The following is a 19,958-nucleotide window of genomic DNA, read 5'->3' on the forward strand; positions in this document are numbered from 1 at the left end:
GGCCTCATTATCACCTCCAGCTCGTGAAAAGAAAAAAAAAAAAGTGATTTTTTTAAGTGCTTTTAATCACGTTTGAACTCCGACAGAATAATTTTTAAAGAAATGACGGTGGGCTCAGGGGAACGGACCCCCCCTGAGGTGCTGAGGGGGGACCCGGGCGGCGCTGAGGGCCGGGGCCGGGCCGCGGCAGCTCCCGCCCCGTCAGGGCGGCGCGGGGAGATGATGTCAGGGCGGGCGGGCCGCCATGGGGCCCGGGCGCTGAGGGTGGCGGCACGGCCCGGTCCGGCTCGGCTCGGCACGGCTCGACCCGACCCGGCACCATGTCGGGGCCGAGCGCCGTGTCGGATCCCCAGCACCCTGCTCGGTTACTGCGGGCCCTCAGCTCGTTCCGCGAGGAGAGCCGCTTCTGCGACGCGCACCTGGTGCTGGAGGGCGAGGAGATCCCGGTGCAGAAGAACATCCTGGCGGCCGCCAGCCCCTACATCAGGTACGGCACGGCTCGGCTCGGCTCGGCGCTGCCAGGCCGGGCAGGGCGGCCCCAGCAGCCATGGGGGCCCCGGGCAGGGCGCTGAACCAGCGAAAAACGCCCCAAAAAGCAGCCGGGCTCGAGAGGAGGTGGAACAGGGGGAACTGCGGGGCTCCTCTGTGCGTCCTGCCGTCTGCAGGCAGCAGAGGTGTTTAATATCACCCGAAATACGTGCGGGTCTTCCGGTACTCCATAAAAGCTGGGTTATCGCAAGTCTTCAGGAGGCTCTCCCCGGTGAGAGGACGTTCCTGCCAGCTGCAGCCTGCTGCCAAGTCCTGCCAGAACCTGCGGGTGCTGGGCGGGCTGGGGCCGGGGAGGCTGTGCAGCTTCCCCCCCTCAGATTTCGTGCTTTTGTATGCTTTTAGGCAATGTGATGGCCGTTATAAAAGGGCCTCAGTGTCCTCAGGTATAAACTGCAAATAAATGGAAGGTAAAGTTGGTGGTTAACTTTTATAAAGGATGTTGAGCCTGGACAGAGCTGAAGGAACAGCGCTTCCCACCTATAGCGACGAGCTGGCAGGGCTCAGAAATAAAACAGCATCAAATTCACGGAGAAGGAAGATTTCCAAGAAACACACCAAGGAGTTTGCATACTCATAATTGGTTTTTTCCAGCGCTGCTCTCGAGAAGCAATTGTGGAAGGCTGTGTTGAGAGGCAAATCAAAGGCATGACATAAGCATGAGCAGTTGACTCAATACTCATCAAATGCCTGAATCTTTTTTAGGCTGTTGTTCATCACATTTGAGATGACCCAATGCCACATCCAAAATTAAGGCTTGGGAGGCTTGCTTTAGATGGAAAGAGGCCACGGTCTTGGAAAAATTGTTCTACTGTAACAGCAGTACAGATATACATGAAACATGCAAATTTTTTACTGCAAAAAAGACTGCGTAGGTAAAAGGTACCATTCTGCAGGAAAGTACCTTTTCACAGATTTTCGTCTTCATGTATTGCATTTTGTTGTTCGTCTCTGAAAAACGTGCTGTGAAACACGAGTTAGTTGTGTGTGAGGAGTCAGAGACTCAGACCTGACTGCATTAACGACAACAAAACTTGTAGTCATTAGAGTTGCGGCTTTTTTTTTTTTTATATAACTCAAAATTGTTCAGATTCAAATCTCATGAAGGAACTCATTAACTATGTGTGAAAGTAGGTTACATGCATTAATATATGATTTCGTGGAGGTTTTTATTTTTTTTTAAGCTTACTCATCTCTTGTCCTTGGGCTTGCAAGATACAAAGAACCAAAAATACTTGTGCCTAATTCTTCTGCAGCACATAAAGAAACGTGTTTGTCTTACCTACCTTTGCAGAGCCTAATTTCCACCTGTGCTGCCTCTCTTTTCATCACTTCAGCATCTCTTTCATGTTCCAGCTGGTCTTCACATTGGCTAGAATCGGTCGGGTAGGTTGCCAGTGTTGGAGCATTGTGGTTCCAGCTAAAATTAACGTTTCAGTGGCTCTAGAGATAAAATGCATCTTTACGGTACCTAGTTTCTGCAAGTACCATATATTTTAAGTGTTGTTTTTTTTTTTTTTAATAAAATGATTGATTTATGTTTCTATATAAAGAGACTCAGGAATTTTATGCCATGGTATTTTAAGGTTAGATGACTCCAAAGCATGCTCTGGTACCAGAGCCTGTTAAAGTCTCCAAATGTCGATTGATTTGAGTTGCTTTCATTTGAGAAATTCCAATATAAAGCTCAGAAAATCCAGTAACTAATTTCAGAAGTAAAATTTGGAAGAAAAATGAGTGGATATGTCGAACTTAGCAGCGAAGCACTGTAATTATTGGTTGGCGTTGCATTTTCTGTATCTGGCTATGTCATTATGTGTTGTGGCTGTGGGCAAGTTGGTGGGCAGGTTCAGAAGTTGTGTATGGTTTGCATGAACGCTTCGTTTAGGGCGTGAGCAGGAAAATAAGTAGGCATGGACGTTGTGAGGGGGTGGCTGGGTGTGAGCGGAGCCTGAGTATGCTGAAGGATTTGTGTAGCCGCGGAGAGAGGAGCGTTGCCTGGCTTGGGCTTTGCATGGAGGTTGTTTGGCTGAGCGTTACGAGTAGGGCACTTGTAAATTGCAGTGGTGTGGCGTCCCTCCAGTTATTTGGCAACTGGGCTGTCCGCGCGGTCAACGGCGGCAGCTGCAGTGGGAAGAGGAAGAAAGATGCACAGATGTTTTACCAGTGCTGTCCTTCTCGTCCATGCCCTAGCTTCTGTGAGTGCAGGGATAAAGTGCCAGACTCAATGAGTTTTCAGTGTCTGGGACCAGTAAGGCTTCTAATTCTTGTGGTAGCTTAAGGTCTTGCCTCAGCTGCTTAATGCCAAGTCGCTTGTAGTTCTCTTAGGGGCAGCGAGGTCCTGGGTGGTTGTATGAATTCCTACAGAATTGCCTTATATGTGCAGGTTTCTTTCATCCTTTAGTGTGCTCCTGGAGCAAATCCTGGCATTTATTAAAGAAAATAACGAGAGAAAAAAAAAAAAGAAAAGTCTTCCTGCGTATCTCTAACATCTTGTGGTATGTTCCTGAGCCTGAGAAAATGAGGATTCCTAATGAAGAGACTGCCATAGGACAAAGCGTGGTTTGGCTCGGAGATACTGCTCTGCATCCCAGAGAAGTTAAATTCGAGCCAGGTTAGCTCTTGATTTTCTCTGCTGTAACTACCCAGCAACAACTCTGCACTTCATTTTTTTTTTTTTAACAGTTTTTGTCCTGGCAGGAGCTGTAACATAGCTACAGCTGTATTGCGCAAGACACTCTACTTCGGTTTAATTTGTTTAGTTTGTGACCCTAGTGTAAATTACACTGGCATAAGAGTGCTTTTGACAGAATAAACTATGCTCACACCAGTGGCATAAGTTGTAGCATATATCCACAAACCTTTTATAGGATAGGTTAGGTCCAAGTATTCCTGGTATCCCCAGCGGTAGCAGCAGATGTTCTCATCCAAGCAGCTCTGTCACTGTCTGGCATGAGCAGTTCGTGGCCGGCTGAAACTTGCAGCTCTCGGTATGTTGCTGGCTTGCCGTCTGCTTGCCCGTGCATCGGGGCGCAGTGAGAACTGCGTTAGCAGAGGGCATCGGGACCCGAGTTCCTGGGTAGGCTTTGCGCTGTCACGAAGCGGTGGTTCTCCTGTCTCAATTAAACGCTGTATTTAAAATTGTTTTTTTGTCGTTGTAGTTACCTCAGCAAGTTTCGTCTTTGGTTTTCACACATCTGCGTGAACAGATTGCAGATGGGTGCACGTACGCTGTACTGTTCCTCGAGGCTTTTCTGACTTAATAACGGAGCAGTAACTATATTTTCATCTTTTTCCAGACGAGCATCGCATAGCCAAAGCAAAATAAAAAATGTAAGATCGAGTACACGTTACTTTCCATTTGCTTATAAATGCTTGCTGTGGATTGATACTGACCAGAAATAACATGACAGCGTTTCCATCTTCTTACCTGCGCCGTTCAACCTGCTGAAGCAGGCCTTGCGAGACCCTTCTCCGACCCCAAGCCGTAACCTGCCAGCGCTGAGACAGCTTTCAGCGGAGAAGTGCCGCGACCTGTCCTCCGTCACCCAGCGCCTGCGCTGCTCCTACTGGGAGTAGCGAAGTCTGCGGGCAGGCAGCCTGCTCAGGGTGCTTCGTGCACAGGCGTGCCTGCGCAGGAGAGGCTGAGGTGGCAGCTTTTGGTACCGGCGTCGCAGAACCGTGCGAGGTGGAGGCCGGCGTGTGCCAGTTGCTCCTGCTGCGCATTTCCTGCTGCCTGTTTGGTTTTAATGGACATTCTTGGGGACCTTTCGTAGTGCTTTAAAACTCTTTCAGTTTGGGGCTAATGCAAATGACTGCTGAGGCTGGGAAGTACTTTGGTGACCAGGAGCCCCTTCTCTCAAGTGCTGGTTCAGCTGAATTGCTCTGTGCTTGTTCCAAGTTTTCAGGTGTCCGCCTGACCCTTCTGTCAGTCTGGTGCTACAGGCAGCGGCGTGAAGCCATGCCATAGGCGTTCTTACAAGAGGTTGGTTTCTGTCGCTTTCCTGGGGACTTTAGAGGCTGCCCTGACAGTTTGAACTCTTACAGGAAGGTAGGAAGAAATGGTGCCAGGTTTTCCTCCCAAACTTTTAAAGCTGTTTTTCAGATCAGGCAACACTTCTTTCCCAGTGACACTAAAACATCCCCTGTGATGCTTTAGCGGTACCTGAGTTGTAAGTCTCCAAAACTCTGAGAAGCAATAAATCAGAATCGCAACCATGTCCAGAAACTTCCTGTCTGGCACAGCTCAGAAGTGCCAAAATGTGCATTTTGTTTGGACAGGTAGTTGGGGGCAACAGTGATAAAGGTATGTGAGGAGATTATGCTGTGAAAAGGATTTTGAGAAGTGCTATGCCAGGCTTGAGTGGGGAGTTGTTAATTACTTTCCTGCTCCAACAAGCCCCTAAAGATGGCCTAGAGGGAGGAAGCAGTAAGGCTCTTACTAGCTGAAAACAGGCAGACAATACAGCTGGGCTGCTGCTGCACGTCGGGCAGAGGGAGAACAGGAAATCGGAGCACGCTGTTTACAAAGGAGCCTTGAGATGACGCTTCTTGGTCTTCGTGTTTGGAGACGTGCAGTTCCTGTATGTGCACAGTTTGAGGGGCAATTTGAAGGAGGTGGGGCAGGTTGCTTTTGCACCCATGTTAACTTCTGCCAAGCAAGACAATTTTGTTGTTAAAAGGGCTTTTTTATTAACCATTTTTCTGGTGTCTTTTAAATCATATTCTGTGGTTGGGACAGGGCTGTTCTGCTCATGTGCTGGAAGGAAAATCTGGAGCTGAGTCTGGACACATCTTCCTTTGTGTTCTGTTTGCATTGGTCTCAGCTACAACTACAGAAGGAACGTTTTCCTTGTGTGGACTGACAAATGTGAAAAGTAACTGATGGTCTTAAGGAGTTTGTTTCTTTGCTCTGTCTAGACCTTTTATTTCACGTATAGTACAAAGATTTCCCTCTCAGTCCTGCTACTGAGCGTAGTGCCACCTATGCACTGCCATGCTAGAGTCTCCCCTGTTTAGCTTCCCCTGTTACATCTTTGCCACTGCTTAATATTTCCAAGAAAACAAGCAAACAAAAAATAGCTGTTATGGACAGCTCTGAAACTACCTGTTGCCTATCAAGGAAATAACTTCTTAATACCACGTAGTTAGTGGCTGGTTTATGTCCTCAGGCATGTTGGTTTTACATCTCCTGGGTGACTTTAAGCTGTCTGCTACAAGCATTGTTAAGTGTTCATGGACGCATCTAGTCCTTTGAATTGTAGACTCCTGGCTCTTCCTTCTTGTGCTGGTGAAATCCACGCTTCTGTTTCCTTTTTCCTCTTGGCTGTGTTGTTGCTTTTCATTACAGACTTGCAGGCCTTAGTTTTCCAGCTTCTGGCATGTTTGGAGTGCTGGTGCGTTCCTCAGGTGGATTCACAGAGATGGACAGTGCTCGTTGCAGCTTCTGGCTGACCTACAATATTACTTGTGCGCTTCTAACTTTGTCCATTCTCCTTTGTACTTACTGGCAGTTGTGAAAATCTTTCTTAGACTCTGATGCTGCTTTTTTCTCCCATGTGCTCTCGGGATAAGTGAGGTATAAACACCTGAATAAATTAAGTTTTCTCAGCAGGTTCATTGGTGTATTGCAAATAAGATTGCAGTAAGTCACAGGAGTGTTTAGTTTATTAGAGACATACTACATGGTTGTACGTTTCTTACATATTTAATGATAATTTTAATGGTGTGGGTAAGGTATTGTACTTGTTCCTTCTCAAAAAAAAAATGGCGTTTTTAACAAGCTTAAAAGCAGTGCTAATTTGAAAGAAAACATTTTCAAGTAAGGTACAGTTCAGTTCTAGGTTTAAAACAATATTCCAGAAATGTCTTCCTTTGCTCTTCCAAGGAAGTCGGTCCTAGCTCCAAGCTGCGGCCTAGTAGATATACCACTGCTGTTTAGCAGGGAGCTAGCTCTTAGTTTCAGCTGATGTGGAATGGAATCTCATGAATCACCTATTTAGTGAGTGAGCTCGAGCACTGTGTGGGGCACAAAAATGGCATAAATATGAAACTGATGTCATTAACCGAGGAAGAGCCTTGATGAGTACTCCATTGAGCTAGCCTGCTGCCAGTTGAGGAATGGGGGCTAAATATCTTTTCCCACCTCTTAACAGCAAACAAATGACCTTCCTAAACCCCTTGGCACAGAAATCCCACATTGTTAAAGGTATTCCTGTTACAGGAAGGTGCACGATGGGCAAGGTGAGGGCTGGGGAGCACCCCTGGCTACATGTGCCACCGAGGCCTAGCGCTGCCTCGTGCCGCCTACATGGCGCAAGGCCTCGGTGCCCGCAGCCAGCTCTTCCACATTGCTTGTTCTTGACTTGTTTGTGAGCTCAGCTGGTTTGTTTGTGTCCCAAACACAAAGTGTTGACTAGAAAACCCAACAAACAAAGTGTCCCTTACTTCTTGTGGCTGAGAAGCTCCAAGAGGCCCTTCTTGGAGACTCTGTTAGTCAAGTGTGTGTTCTGTCTACTTAGGCCTAACTCGCGTGTTTAGGCAAGAAAGGCTGCTTGAGGGTAGATTTCCAACGGAGATTACAGCCTAGCGCTGGATGAGCTCAGTGTAGTCGGAATAACTTCAGGTTTTAGAGTAAACAAGCTCTTCATTGAGGGAAGCCCATGAGCCTTGAACACATCTCCTGTGCTGCTGTCGAAGGAATTGCTTTATTCTTTTTCCTCCCCCCATTTAAAAAAAAAAAAAAAAGCTTAAAATTTTTGACCTAATCTTTCCATCTATAAAAAGTTTAAGTGATTTCTAGCTGTCGTTACCCTTGAACCAAGGGAAGCAACTTAAGAAGCAACTTCTGCAGATTTTTATGCTGAGCTGTTGGGTGGACTACTTCGCCTTGAGACCAGAAGTTGCAGTTACAGATAATCTTAAAAAGAGAGACATACAGCAGGCACAGCCAAAACAGTCTGAGAGCTGGCACTCTCTACAGGGTGTGGTGAAGACAGTCTTTTATGTGCACTGCTAAAGGCCAGGGTGCAACCTCAAAGAGAACCTTCTGATTTGGTTGTAAAATGCCGTATTGGAGGATGGCGGTGGGTGGAGTGAACTGCTGCATCATGTTTTTGTCTGACCTATTTAATAGCGTAATTATTACTATTTTTTTTTTCATGCAGAAAAATCAGCCTTGATGGGAGGAAAATGTTGCAGATATAAAGGCAGAGAAATTAAAAAGAATTGGCCACTGTATTGGTGAAGTTTAGGTGGGACTCAGATTTAATGTGCTAAGCTTGTAGTCTGAAGACTCAACCCGCGTAAGGAAACCTGGATCAGGAGGAGGCTAAATTGACCTTATGTTTGCATTGAAACCAGAATTTAAAATTTTTCTCCTTACTGTTGCAAAACCTTAAAGTACTTGCTTGACATTTTTGGTGTTCTCTGGTGTCTCGTAGTGATCCTGCTCTGACTCGGGACTGAGTCATAGCTGTGAGCGTGTTCTAAGTTGGGTGCGTGTCTTTGCCAGAAACTGTTGTTAGAAATATAGCTTTGTTTTAAAATGCCATCTTGAGAAGGTCAAAACACTGCTGCAGATAAAGGATACATCAGCAAAAACTGATTTTATTATCCTTTGGTTTAGAATGATAGTTTTGCTAATTTAATACCAAAATACATTAGTATAAAAATATTGGCAGAGCTTATGTAGTGTAGACTAGTCCTTATGGCTAATCTGGAGCAGAATCATGAATTTGGAAAGAGCTGCTTTCAAAAAGAAGAGCATTTCCCTCTTGCCTCCTGAAATTTTGTTTCTGATAGCTTTGTAAGCAGGTCAATGGAACTGCATTGTTAGCAGTGCAATGATGTCAAAGCAGGCAAAGGTTTTGTTTTAACCTCTGGTCTTTTCCCATTGTAAAGCATCGAAAGCAAAGCAACTGGCTTTGTTTCCCAAATTTTCCAATTGTTCTTCACTGTAAATATCTTTAACCTACTTGAGGTGAATGTGATCTAGAGCATACTCTTTGGAGGGTGCAGTCTACAGAAGCGTTTTGTTTTGTTTAGGTACCAGTATACCCGCATGCAAAGCATGAAAGTCTTCCAAGAATACAGCTGGTCTCTCTATAATTTGTCACGGTTGTAGAAATATATCTGTTATCTTTTCATAACAGTTCACAGATAAGGCAGAGGTTTTAAAGATAAAAATATTCCGACAGAATTGTGGCGGTCTCCAGAGAGCAAGCTCTGTTGGTGGTGGCTGAATTCTTTGTTTTGTTTTTCATGTTGTTTGTTGGTTTATTTTTATTATTACTTTTTGTAAGTATTGCTATCTCCCTCCACTCCCTCAGGTCATTGGTAAAAGGTCAGAAAAACAAGTCTTCAGACACATGGTCCCCGCCTGAATGTTCTTCTCATTTATCTTAAGTGTCCCAGAGCAGTGCTGTTATAGAGACTTGGCTGTAAGGTTCAAAGTATGGCTGTGGTTTCCTTTGTGTTTGTGTGTTTGTTTTTATGAGAGTTATGTTGGAAGATCTGTCTTAATTTTACTGAGAACTGTGGACAGTTTTCAATTTACCTGGTTTTAATTTTAATGTTTTAAATCTGTTTGATGCTCTTAGATGTGAGTGGTAATTCCTAGCAATAACAAAACTTGTTCTTCAGACCTTGTTTTCATTTTAATGATTTACCTTGCTTATGTTGTTGCTTACGTATACAGAAGAGGTATTGGAATTTTTTTCCTTATTCTGCGTTATGCAGTGACATTTGAGATGACTCATTAGGATTGTATTCCTTAAGTGAGGTGGAAGAACAGATTCTAAATTTGTCTAAGGCAGACACACAACATCAAAACACAGCATAAAACCAGTTGTTTGGGTGGCACCTGCTCAAGGTATGGTACATGCCAAGCAGTTCTCCTGACAGGTACAAGAGCTTGGGGTGGATGTTGTGGATTTATAGAACGTGTGATTTATGTTACCAGAAGCAATTTCAGCTTACAATGATGATGCTCTTTTTTTTTTTTTTTTTAAATAAAAAAAGGGAGGAGGGGACAGGACACACATGGTTTTAAAACATGCGTGGAGTCAAGCTGCTCAAAATGAGATTACTTAAGAAAATAGGATGGAGAAGTTGCCTTGCCTTGTTTTCCCCCAGCTCGGTATGCATCTCAGGTGTGCTCTGCTCCTGCATAATGGGTTTTCTGCTTGGCTGTGGGCTTTTATTTCCGTCTAAACCTTGATGTTCTGGTCTTTCATCTGAGTTGAGGAAGACTGAGGCAGTCTTTTCTGCTGTGGTTTGGCAAATTAGAATGCTTGTAGAGTAATTAGAAATGCTGTCCTTGGTAGGAAGCTCTCACACATGTATTAGAAGCAGCCACATCTGGCCGGACCCATCTCTGCACCTTCATTTGCTGAATACCATTTCCAGGTTTCAGCTGCACAAATCACAGGCTGAATAAATCACTGTGGAAAAGAGCACAGCAGGGAAAGACGATGTCCCCCTGCCTGATGTACCGACAGACTGGAAACCTCTGTTTGAGCGTGGTTTGGAACTTTTCTTCTGGAGTGAAATTTGATAGAGAACCGGGGTTAAGTGTTTCACAACCTGCTGTCCCCTCTGCACCTGAACTGGGAACAAACATGTTTGGAAAGTTTCTCGTTCCGGCGGTTGCATACGCTGTGACAAGGATACCCACACTTCGTTTCGCTGGTGAGGTGTGGAAGTGGGTGCAGGTGACAGCCGATGCTGAGTGATGCAAGAGGAGGCACGTCTGTCTCCATTCCTTCCTCTTACATACCCCCTCCTTCTTTCTCCTCCTTCAGCTTTCTTACCACACTTCCACACTAGACTCTTTTCCATCTTAACCTTTTCCAGCCCAAGTCTAGTTACAATCCATCCTTTCGTTTTTTATTTTAATCTTTTTCTCCCCATCAGCAGCTGTCTCGCAGTACCGATACAAGCAACAAGGAGCACCTCCAGCTGCTCTTTGGGTTTGGTTCTTATGTCACAGCTCAGACATCTTTGCACCAAAATAGATAACCCAGTAGTTTGTTAGCTAGGAAATGAAGGTTATGAGACAGACAGATAACTACTGCTTCTCAGGACACAGGATAGGAACAAAGCTTACCCGAAAGTGAGTGGGATGCATTTGCATACGGTGAATATTTGCCTACATACAAGTACCTGTAACTTTGGAATCAGTCGATGTGCTCACAAGTTTAGTTTTTCTGCTTTGAGTTTGTTCTGGGCAAGCGTCAGTGATTGGTTTGTTTCTTCTCAGGTTAATAACAGCTGTGGCCTGAAAGGTACACAGTAATTAGAACATCTAGCCTGATAAGACCCAAAAACTCTGAGCAACACTCTCTTGTTACTAGGAGGCGTCCGTGTAAAGTCCGTGCAATGAGGTGATTGAGCTTGGGTGTGTGCAGGTGATGCAGAGATGAAAGTTAGTGATAAATAGCACCAGTCCTTTCCCTAATCTCCCCATTAGCCCTGGCATGCAACGTGTTTATTATACGCCTTGCACTAGGTTCAAAACCCACGATGTGTGGCTGGCCCAGGTTCTGTGTGGATGCTGCTGTGTACCGGAGCATGCCAGTTTCTTGTTGTAAAACCAGAAACCCCCAGCTCAAGTGTAATCGACGTAGGTAAAATCGAGGTACTTTGGCTAGACTTGAAAAAATCTGTGTGAGGACACCTTGCGTCTGTGTTGGAGTTGCAAACAGACGTTTGTGGGTGTCCGTGTGCTCTTTCATTCGGCTGGAGCTCGGAGGGATGACAAAAGCCGATTCCACGTGGGCAGGGAGGGGGCGGCTGGGGACGCGGGCTGTACAGCGGTGCTCGAGCCCGGTGTTTGCTTTGCCGGACTTCAGCTGGCAGCCCGCAAATCAGCGCCTGCTTTCGCACCACATGCCGTATCGGAAGTCACGTGGGGCTTCACAGGACGTGTTTGGTTTTCCTCATCTCGTTCCAAGTGTTAGGAAATAAGCAATTTACTAATCCAGCTTTTGTTGTTGTCCTGTTATTTGTATTGTGACTTGTGCTAGGCGCTGTACAAACGCGGAACGGAGCGGCTCAGCTTCAGCCCTCTTGCAGCCGACCGCGTGAAGCGGAGCAGCGTGACTCGTGACGGAGTTCTGCCCGCAGTTCAGAGAGCTCTGTGAGAACAAGACCACAAATATGATTAACTCAAGGGCTAAAATTACCGCCCTTATTCACACTTAAAAATAGCTCCTTATAGACTAGGATTTTATTTGATGTGAGTTGTATCTTGTGAGAAACTAATGTATTCTGAGTGTGAGTAAGTGAAGCAGAATCTGGCCCTTAGCTAAGTCCTATTTATGTATTTATGTAGTATGAGTGTGGATAGTGGAGGATGGTGACAAATTAAGATGTTTTCACCTTAGCAAAGCCACAGCTTTTCACATTGAGACTTACTGTATGTAAGAATATATTCAAAGGAAAACAGCAATACCTTTAAAGGGGTTATGTAAATGTATGGGTGTATATACAGACAGCGAAACAACTTTTCTGGTCTTTATAATGTATTCTTGGTTGCCTAAAGTGTGGAAATAAAGTTCAAAATGATCTTTCAGCTCTTGGGACTGTGTTTACTGGACAGGTTCCCTTTTGAACTCCTAGTTGTCTTTCCTGGAAAAAGTGCTTGTACTTACAGCTGATGGAAAGCAAACTTGGCTGCGTTATTGTCATTTCCTCCTCCTTCCTGCCCCACTTCTCCTCCATTCTGTTCAAAAGCACATCAAACTGTTCCTGGTATTTTTAAAGAAATTGCTCCTGAGTACAGTGTCCACTGGTGTAGATGAATATTTAAAGCCCGGCAGAGCAGAACACGGTCTGCTTCCTAGAACTGTGAGCACACAGTTTAGTTAGAGCCAGGCATAGCATTAGGCTGATAACATCAAAAACTACACAAAATGGTAATGCAGTCAAAATATTTGTGCTGCCAGTGTATATTCTGATCACATATGCTCATTCCAACGGTTGTTTGCTTGTTTGTCTTTTGTTCAAGTTTTTTTTTTTTCAACCTTTACCAAAGCAAATTCTTGTTTCATCTCTCAGCAGAACTGCCATTCTTTTTGAAGTTTTAAGTGATGTTTATGAATGCTTGCAATGAATGAGCCATGGGAAAATTACTTTGGCTCTCTGATGCATGAATAGTTTGCAAGGCTAACATATTTGTTCTGTTTGGAAATGTGATGAACAATATTAGAAACCGTGCATATAGCCTTTTCATGCTAATTCAAGACAGGCAATTTTCAAATTATATTGTAAGGTTTTAACATTTCTGTTTTATCTGAAGTGATCTATAGCTTGTTTACTGTAGATTTCTGTAGAAATGAATGCTATGCCCAGGTCATGAGTGCTTTTTATTTATTGATTCATTTTCTCCTCTCCTCTTAGAACAAAGTTGAATTACAATCCTCCTAAGGACGATGGCTCAACGTATAAGATTGAACTTGAAGGGATATCTGTTGATATCATGAAAGAGATACTAGATTACATCTTCAGCGGCCAGGTACGATACTAAAATGTGCTAGATGGAAATTGAATTGTTTGGCAAAATAACCTGAGATTTAAAATAGGCTTATCTGTCAGAATAGCAATCAGGAATCTCACTATAAAGTTTAGTACTGAAACAACTTCTGCAAGGCAGAAGAAGCCCACACGTGGGCTCTGCATGTGAAATAGAGACTGAGCTCTGCAGTTCTCTCTTGTCCTACGGGGGGAAGGACTAAAAGATTCAGTTTAATGTTAAGTGCTGGTATTAAAATGGTGGCTTTCTTCAGTAACCAGCTTTAAAGCACGCAGCCTTTTACTACTGTAAAAGAAAAGTGGATTGATAGCAATGGAGGTTGAGGCCCCATCACTGACCTTCTGTATTACAGTACAGCAGGCATCCTCATGTCCAGTTCTCTGGCCTCTTGCTGGCTGTGTACCCCTCCAGATCTTTGTTCCAGTCACCTTAGCAGGAATTAAAGTTGGTGTGTCCGTTTTTTTCAGAACCAGACAGTGATTGCTGAACTGGTTTTAAGTTTCATCAAAAACGAAAAGGCAGATATGGGTTGGATTTTTTTTTTCTGGACATGCATTTATAAAAGTTACTCGTTTATTGCAACAAAATTCATTTTAGGTTCTCAGATTAGATTAGCAATTTCATAGTTCCCTCAGGCGCAAACTTTTGCTTGACACCTTCAGTCAAGCTAATGCATTCCCGCTTTTTTGTTGGTTTATAAACATGCAGTAGTCGTAGTGATTTCTCATAATTTTTATACCCTTTAATACTCCCATTTTCCAGCCCCTGAGAATGAGTGTAATGAATGTGGACATGTCATGAAGCAAATGAGTGATAGTAGCGATAACTTCTAAATTAATTCTTGCAGATCAGGCTAAATGAAGAAACAATCCAAGATGTGGTACAGGCAGCTGATCTCCTGTTGCTTACAGACTTAAAAACTCTCTGCTGTGAGTTTTTAGAAGGTTGCATAGCTGCTGAGAACTGTATTGGTATTCGGGACTTTGCACTGCACTATTGTTTGCATCATGTTCACTACCTTGCCTCAGAGTATCTGGAAACTCATTTTCGAGATGTCAGCAGCACGGAGGAATTCTTGGAACTGACTCCTCAAAAACTGAAAGAAGTACTGTCGATGGAAAAGCTCAATGTTGGAAACGAAAGATACGTCTTTGAAGCGGTTATTAGGTGGATTTCTCATGATTCAGAATCAAGAAAGGTCAGAATATCAAAAGGTTTATTTTTTGAATGTGATTCAAATCACTGTGCTTACTCTAATCGGTGGGAGCTTAAAATAGAACCATTTAGGTTGGAAAAGACCCATAAGATCATCAAGTCCAGCCATTAACCTAGCACTGCCACGTCCTTCACTAAACCATGTCCCGAAGCGCCACATCCACATCTCTTAAATACCTCCAGTGATGGTGACTCAGTGATGGTGACTCTGCCACTTCCCTGGGCAGCCTGTTCCAATGCTTAACCACCTTAGCCATGTGGAAATTATTCTTCCTAATGTCCAATCTAAAGCTCCCCAGCACAACTTGAGAATGTTGGCTTGGGTCCTATCGCTTGTCACCTGAGAAAAGAGACTGACACCCTTCTCACTGCAGCCTCCTTTCAGGTAGCTGTAGAGAGCAATGAGGTCTCTCCTCAGCCTCTTCTTCTCAATCCTAAACAGTCCTGGCTTTCTCAGCTGCTCCTCCTAAGCCTTGTTTTCTAGGTATACTTCTTTCAGGGCTAAAGTAGTTTTTGTAGAGCTGAATTTTGCCAGAAATGCAGACAGCATGGTTGTAGTAAAAGGCTGAAAGAAGAAAAAAAATACACCTTTGGCATTTAATGACATAATCTTGATCTCAGAGAGAGGGAGAGCAAGTGGCCCATTTGTAGTAAAACTTCAAAGGTTTTTTAATATCATTGCTGTAGATTTTGCTACTACTTCCAAATATCAAAAATACTCTTTAAAGCTTTTGATAGATACAGAAGTACCTGTGTACGGGTGCCTTGGTGCTATTCTGTGAAGTCTGGGGAATGTTGTTGCATTTGCCTCTTTCCGTAGGTTCACATGAAGGATGTCATGTCAGCAGTGTGGGTGTCAGGCCTGGATGCAGCATACTTACGGGAGCAGATGATGAGCGAACCGCTGGTACGGGAGATTGTCAAAGAATGCAACAATATTCCGCTCACGCCACCGCAGCAGGGAGAGGCGATGCTGGCCTCCTTCAAGCCCCGGGGCTACTCAGAGTGTATCGTGACTGTTGGTGGAGAGGAGAGAGTGTAAGTACCAAGTGGCATTGCAGGTTGTCACAAACGGCCAAATCCAACCATCCAGCATCCCCAGTGCGTCTGAGAACACAGCGTGTTCGCCTGATGCGCTTATTAGTATTTCATTTGAGCTTGGTTTTGAGTTGGTCAGCCACACCTAAAATACCTTTGTGAATGGCTCAGCAATAAATAGTTATTTTGTGATAATTTTCTTAAATTCTTCATGTGGTAGGCTTAGAGTAGGTCATGTTGTTTGTTCAGTAAATGTTGGCTGTTTTTTTAACTGAATAGATTCTACTCAAAAAGAGCACAGAACATTGGAGAAACACTTTTCTAATGATGTGAAAAGCATCTATAGTAAAGCTGAATAATAATGAATGTGTGCTTTAACTGTTTTGCTTATAGTAGCTGTGGTTCCAAAGAACATTATCAGTGCATCTGAGATGCCAGATGTAAATTTGTGTTCCACACAATCCCTTTCTTTGCTTGAGTTACCCATGCAGTCGAGGAGATGGTTTTGTGCGGTTTAAGTTCAGCACTCTAAAAGTTTGCTCTTTATAGAAGTGAAATAAAATACTCAGATATTTAACATTTTGCATATCGAGTTGCACTCTCACTTTTCTGAGACATTACTGAAAATCTCCATCGGTTCTTCTCAGTTTGTTTGAAGTTCCTCATAAAAATAATATGGGCAGATACAACATGAATGAGGTGCCCCTGCTTTTTATGTCATCAGTTTGTACAAAACTAAACTTGCATTTGGTTTGGGAATTTTCTCCTTATCAGGTAAATGCCACAGTTTATGAATGTACATTGCTGTGAACAGAAAAGCTTCAGACATAAGTGGTTAACAGTGTACCTGTAAAACTATGTCTCGGTTTTTTTTTGTTCCTCACCTTGTGTTCAGGTCACGGAAACCAACCTCAGTGATGCGGTGCATGTGTCCTCTTTATGACCCCAATAGGCAGCTCTGGATTGAACTTGCTCCTATGAGTATTCCAAGGATCAATCATGGAGTATTGTCAGCAGGTAAAGAGGAACTTTGTGTTTGTAAAGCCAATATTATGAAAACTTACTAGTGCCTCAGAATATGAGATACAGTTCATAATATTTTTTTTTCTTTTAAGATTGGTTGCACTGGGTTTATTTCATGCTTCCCCTTTGTCTGGCCAAAACATCACTTTATTCTGTGAAACTTCCTGTTGTCTGAGTGTCTTAAAATGACCATTCCCACACTATTTTGTGGGAACCTACTCATCTGTCTCTCCAGGAGTATTTCAAGTTTTAAGTAAATTCTAGTTGTTGCATCACTGAATATTTTGAAGAGTAGCTGCAGCAGTAGACTTAAGTACAGATATAAATATGTGTTTTTACTTTCTCCGGCCCAGAGTTTGACTTGTGACTGGTCTGAACCTCTTAGCAAAGTCTAGGAGACAGCTCACCAGTCATGTTGTCTTGCTCAGTGTACAGGTGTGAATCCTGTTTTAAGATCACATTGTATTTTGTTTTACAGAAGGATTTTTATTTGTGCTTGGTGGTCAAGATGAAAACAAAGGAACGCTAAGCTCTGGAGAGAAATACGATCCAGATACCAATTCATGGAGTTCCTTGCCACCGATGAATGAGGCAAGCTCCTTACTTAACTGTTGGAATTTATTTTATTTTATTTTTACTTTGGCAAAATGTTCTGTTGCTTTGCAAAATTTTATTCTGATTCTCCTGTCGTTTGCATTTTATGCATACAAAACCATGCTAAAGATTGCTTTCCACTTATATCTTGTGGTTTCTTCTGGTTCGATAATGACTGCAGGGTCTGGAAAACCTGGTGAAGAGCTAGGTGTAAAGCTGAACCTCAGGAATTCCACACTGAAGCAGTATGCTTAATGCTCTGTGTAGACTGACCTTCTAAAAATATGCATAAGTTTCCCCTACTTGTATGCAAGGGAACTCTTACATGGATAAAGGGATTGGACTGTGCAGAAGAGACAGGAGACAGGCCAACATACAGAAGTTGGCTTGCACAGTCATATTTAAGTTTTGAGTTAATATTTCCTTCTTCACGTTTGCATTCCATCAAAAAGGAACAGTTTATTATTTGTATGTGTTATTCTTAATGTGCCTGTGTATTTTATCTTCTTGAATCAGCATAGGTTGTTTATTAAGAAATTGTTGTTTGCCACAGGATTTTCCTTATTAAAGTCTCTTACTGGCAAGGGCCGTAGTTGTGCTCAAAGGAAATCCACATTTGTAATTGTGATGCGTTATGTTTCTTGTTTACTGTGAGTAAGACTGCGAAGGCAGCTGTGCTGTTTACAAAACAGAAGGGCTGCCTTTTCACAGATTATGGGTCCAGATTTTGCTACTGTAGAGACTCGAAAGCAGCAGCTTCATCTTGGAGGCCACTGCTATGCAAACTGAAACATGGCCAAGCTTTGTTGTTAGATTTCTGCAGGGTCCCTTCTGCTTTTGCTGCTGTTTGAATACCCTTTGTGTTGTTTAATTGGAGAGTTTAATTATGTTCGTTGTGAGACTGAGCCTTACCTTTTTAATAAATAAATGAAAAACCCCATGTTGACTTTATTGATATTCCTTAGGCACGACATAATTTTGGTGTGGTAGAGATTGATGGAATTCTGTATATCCTGGGAGGTGAGGATGGTGAAAGGGAGCTAATCTCTATGGAGAGCTACGATATTTATAGCCGTACCTGGACCAAGCAGCCAGACTTGACTATGGTTAGAAAGGTAAGAACTACATTGTACACTGTCACATTACTTGCTGTTAAACGGTTAAAACCAACCTATGTATTTTAACCCTTTGTTTCAAGTAGAAAATATAACAAATAATTCTCAAAATGAAACAAACACCTTCTTTATATATAAAATTTGTGGCTGAAAACTTTAATGTACAGCATTGTTTGACACGCAGTACAGGTAACCCAAATATATATGTGTGTGCATGTGTATACAGGTAGCTTTGACTGCTTGATGTTGTGTTTGCATGTAATCTTAGGTGTACTTTTTTCTTTTTTATCTTCAAGATTGGCTGCTATGCAGCTATGAAGAAGAAAATCTATGCAATGGGTGGAGGCTCCTATGGAAAGCTCTTTGAATCTGTTGAGTGTTATGACCCTAGGACTCAGCAGTGGACAGCAATCTGTCCTCTGAAAGAGAGAAGGTGGGTGAAAACGGAGGGCAGGAGGAGAGGGAGAACTAGATTGCAAGAGTATATTCAGTCAGAAACCTCTAAAACAGTTACAAAAGCATTTGGTTATTCACTTAAATAAAGGAAGAGTTGACAGTTCATGTCATCAGTGTTGTATCAGTTCATGCTTGATATCTGTTGTATCAGTTCATGCTTGATATCATGTACAGCCTTTTTAACACTGAAGTGCTGATGCTCTGATTAGAAAGTAGCTGCCTTTTCTCCTCTGACAAATCCCTAAATATTGCTGTTAGAAAGCCCTGTGAATTTCACTGTGTCTTTCTGATCATGGTAGCCTGTAATTGTAATGCCAAGATGTGGCTGAGTAAAGATAAGTATCCAAGCAATAAATATGGATTCTGTAGGAACATGCTTCTCATGTTACAAGCAACACTATCCTGATGCAAAACAAAAAGTAGAAATTGTAGTTCAGTTGGAGCTTCAGAATTGTACTTGCTGTTTTGTTCCTTTACATGGTCTGAAGTAGGTGCTTATAATTTTACATATTCATGACTCATCTAACTTTGTCAAATATATAATATTTTGAAAAAAATATATACAGCTAAAAATATACGTTAAAAAAATTAGAAAATTCAGATGGATTAAATGGTTTTGATATATCTTTTGGTTATGTTTTTTTTTTTCCTCCTCTCTCTTATTTGGATTTTCAGATTTGGGGCAGTGGCCTGCGGAGTTGCCTCTGAGCTTTATGTATTTGGCGGGGTCAGGAGTCGTGATGACAGTCAAGCCAGCGAGATGGTGACATGCAAATCTGAATTTTATCATGACGAGTTTAAAAGGTAACTAATTACAGCTGTATGCATTTGTTCCAGTCATAATTGACAAGCTTTGGTACTTGCGGTGTTTTCTTCTTGCACGTAACAGTAAATTGGACAACTTCTGCTTTTTTAGTCCGCTTAATTGCAGCAAGATTTTACTGTCAGATATCTCAAAGATGTTGACTATGGAGGTTACCAAGTCTGTATTACAAGATAAAGACTTTTTTTTTATGACTGTCACCTGTATAAAAGCACACAAAAATGAAACGGTAGTTGGAAGTTTATTATATAATTTTATTCTAGGGTGTGGATGTAAAGAGGCTTCAATTTTTGTTTGAAAGGGTCTTCTGTGTTATTTTAAGTGATGTACAAACTAGCTATAACCAAAAGAAGCTGGAGAAGAAATGCTGTTCAGGTTGGTTATAGGAAGCAGACAGATAAGAGAAGTTAATGCTGCTGATGCTCCCTAGTGTTTTCTGTTCCCTTGGGGGTGTGGGGAAATGCTAAAAGCTAATAAGAGGTGGGCAAGAGGTGGTATATAGTTCAGAAGGTGATATATAGTTCATAATTTCTTACCAGTGCTGGTTGGTGCAGTCTAAGCTCACATAATGTGTAGTCTGAAACAAAGTTTGCGGTTTCTGGCCCAGTGCAGG

The 19,958-nt window shown here is 42.8% G+C and overlaps 1 protein-coding gene across 1 annotated transcript in view; it reads left to right on the forward strand.

Moving 5' to 3' along the window:
• The first annotated feature begins 177 nt into the window (after positions 1 to 177).
• Positions 178 to 19,958, forward strand: part of GAN (gigaxonin) — a 39,787-nt gene continuing 20,006 nt past the window's right edge. The window contains exons 1-9 of the mRNA XM_083851670.1: positions 178 to 487; positions 12,949 to 13,063; positions 13,929 to 14,279; positions 15,117 to 15,334; positions 16,230 to 16,351; positions 16,836 to 16,948; positions 17,917 to 18,066; positions 18,363 to 18,499; positions 19,198 to 19,326. Coding sequence (XP_083707796.1) covers positions 321 to 487; positions 12,949 to 13,063; positions 13,929 to 14,279; positions 15,117 to 15,334; positions 16,230 to 16,351; positions 16,836 to 16,948; positions 17,917 to 18,066; positions 18,363 to 18,499; positions 19,198 to 19,326 — 1,502 coding nt within the window. The 5' untranslated portion in view covers positions 178 to 320. The remainder of the gene's footprint in view (positions 488 to 12,948; positions 13,064 to 13,928; positions 14,280 to 15,116; positions 15,335 to 16,229; positions 16,352 to 16,835; positions 16,949 to 17,916; positions 18,067 to 18,362; positions 18,500 to 19,197; positions 19,327 to 19,958) is intronic.

The sequence above is a fragment of the Anser anser genome (assembly GCF_964211835.1).
Source record: "Anser anser genome assembly, chromosome: 11".
In the NCBI taxonomy this organism is placed as follows: Eukaryota; Metazoa; Chordata; class Aves; order Anseriformes; family Anatidae; genus Anser; species Anser anser.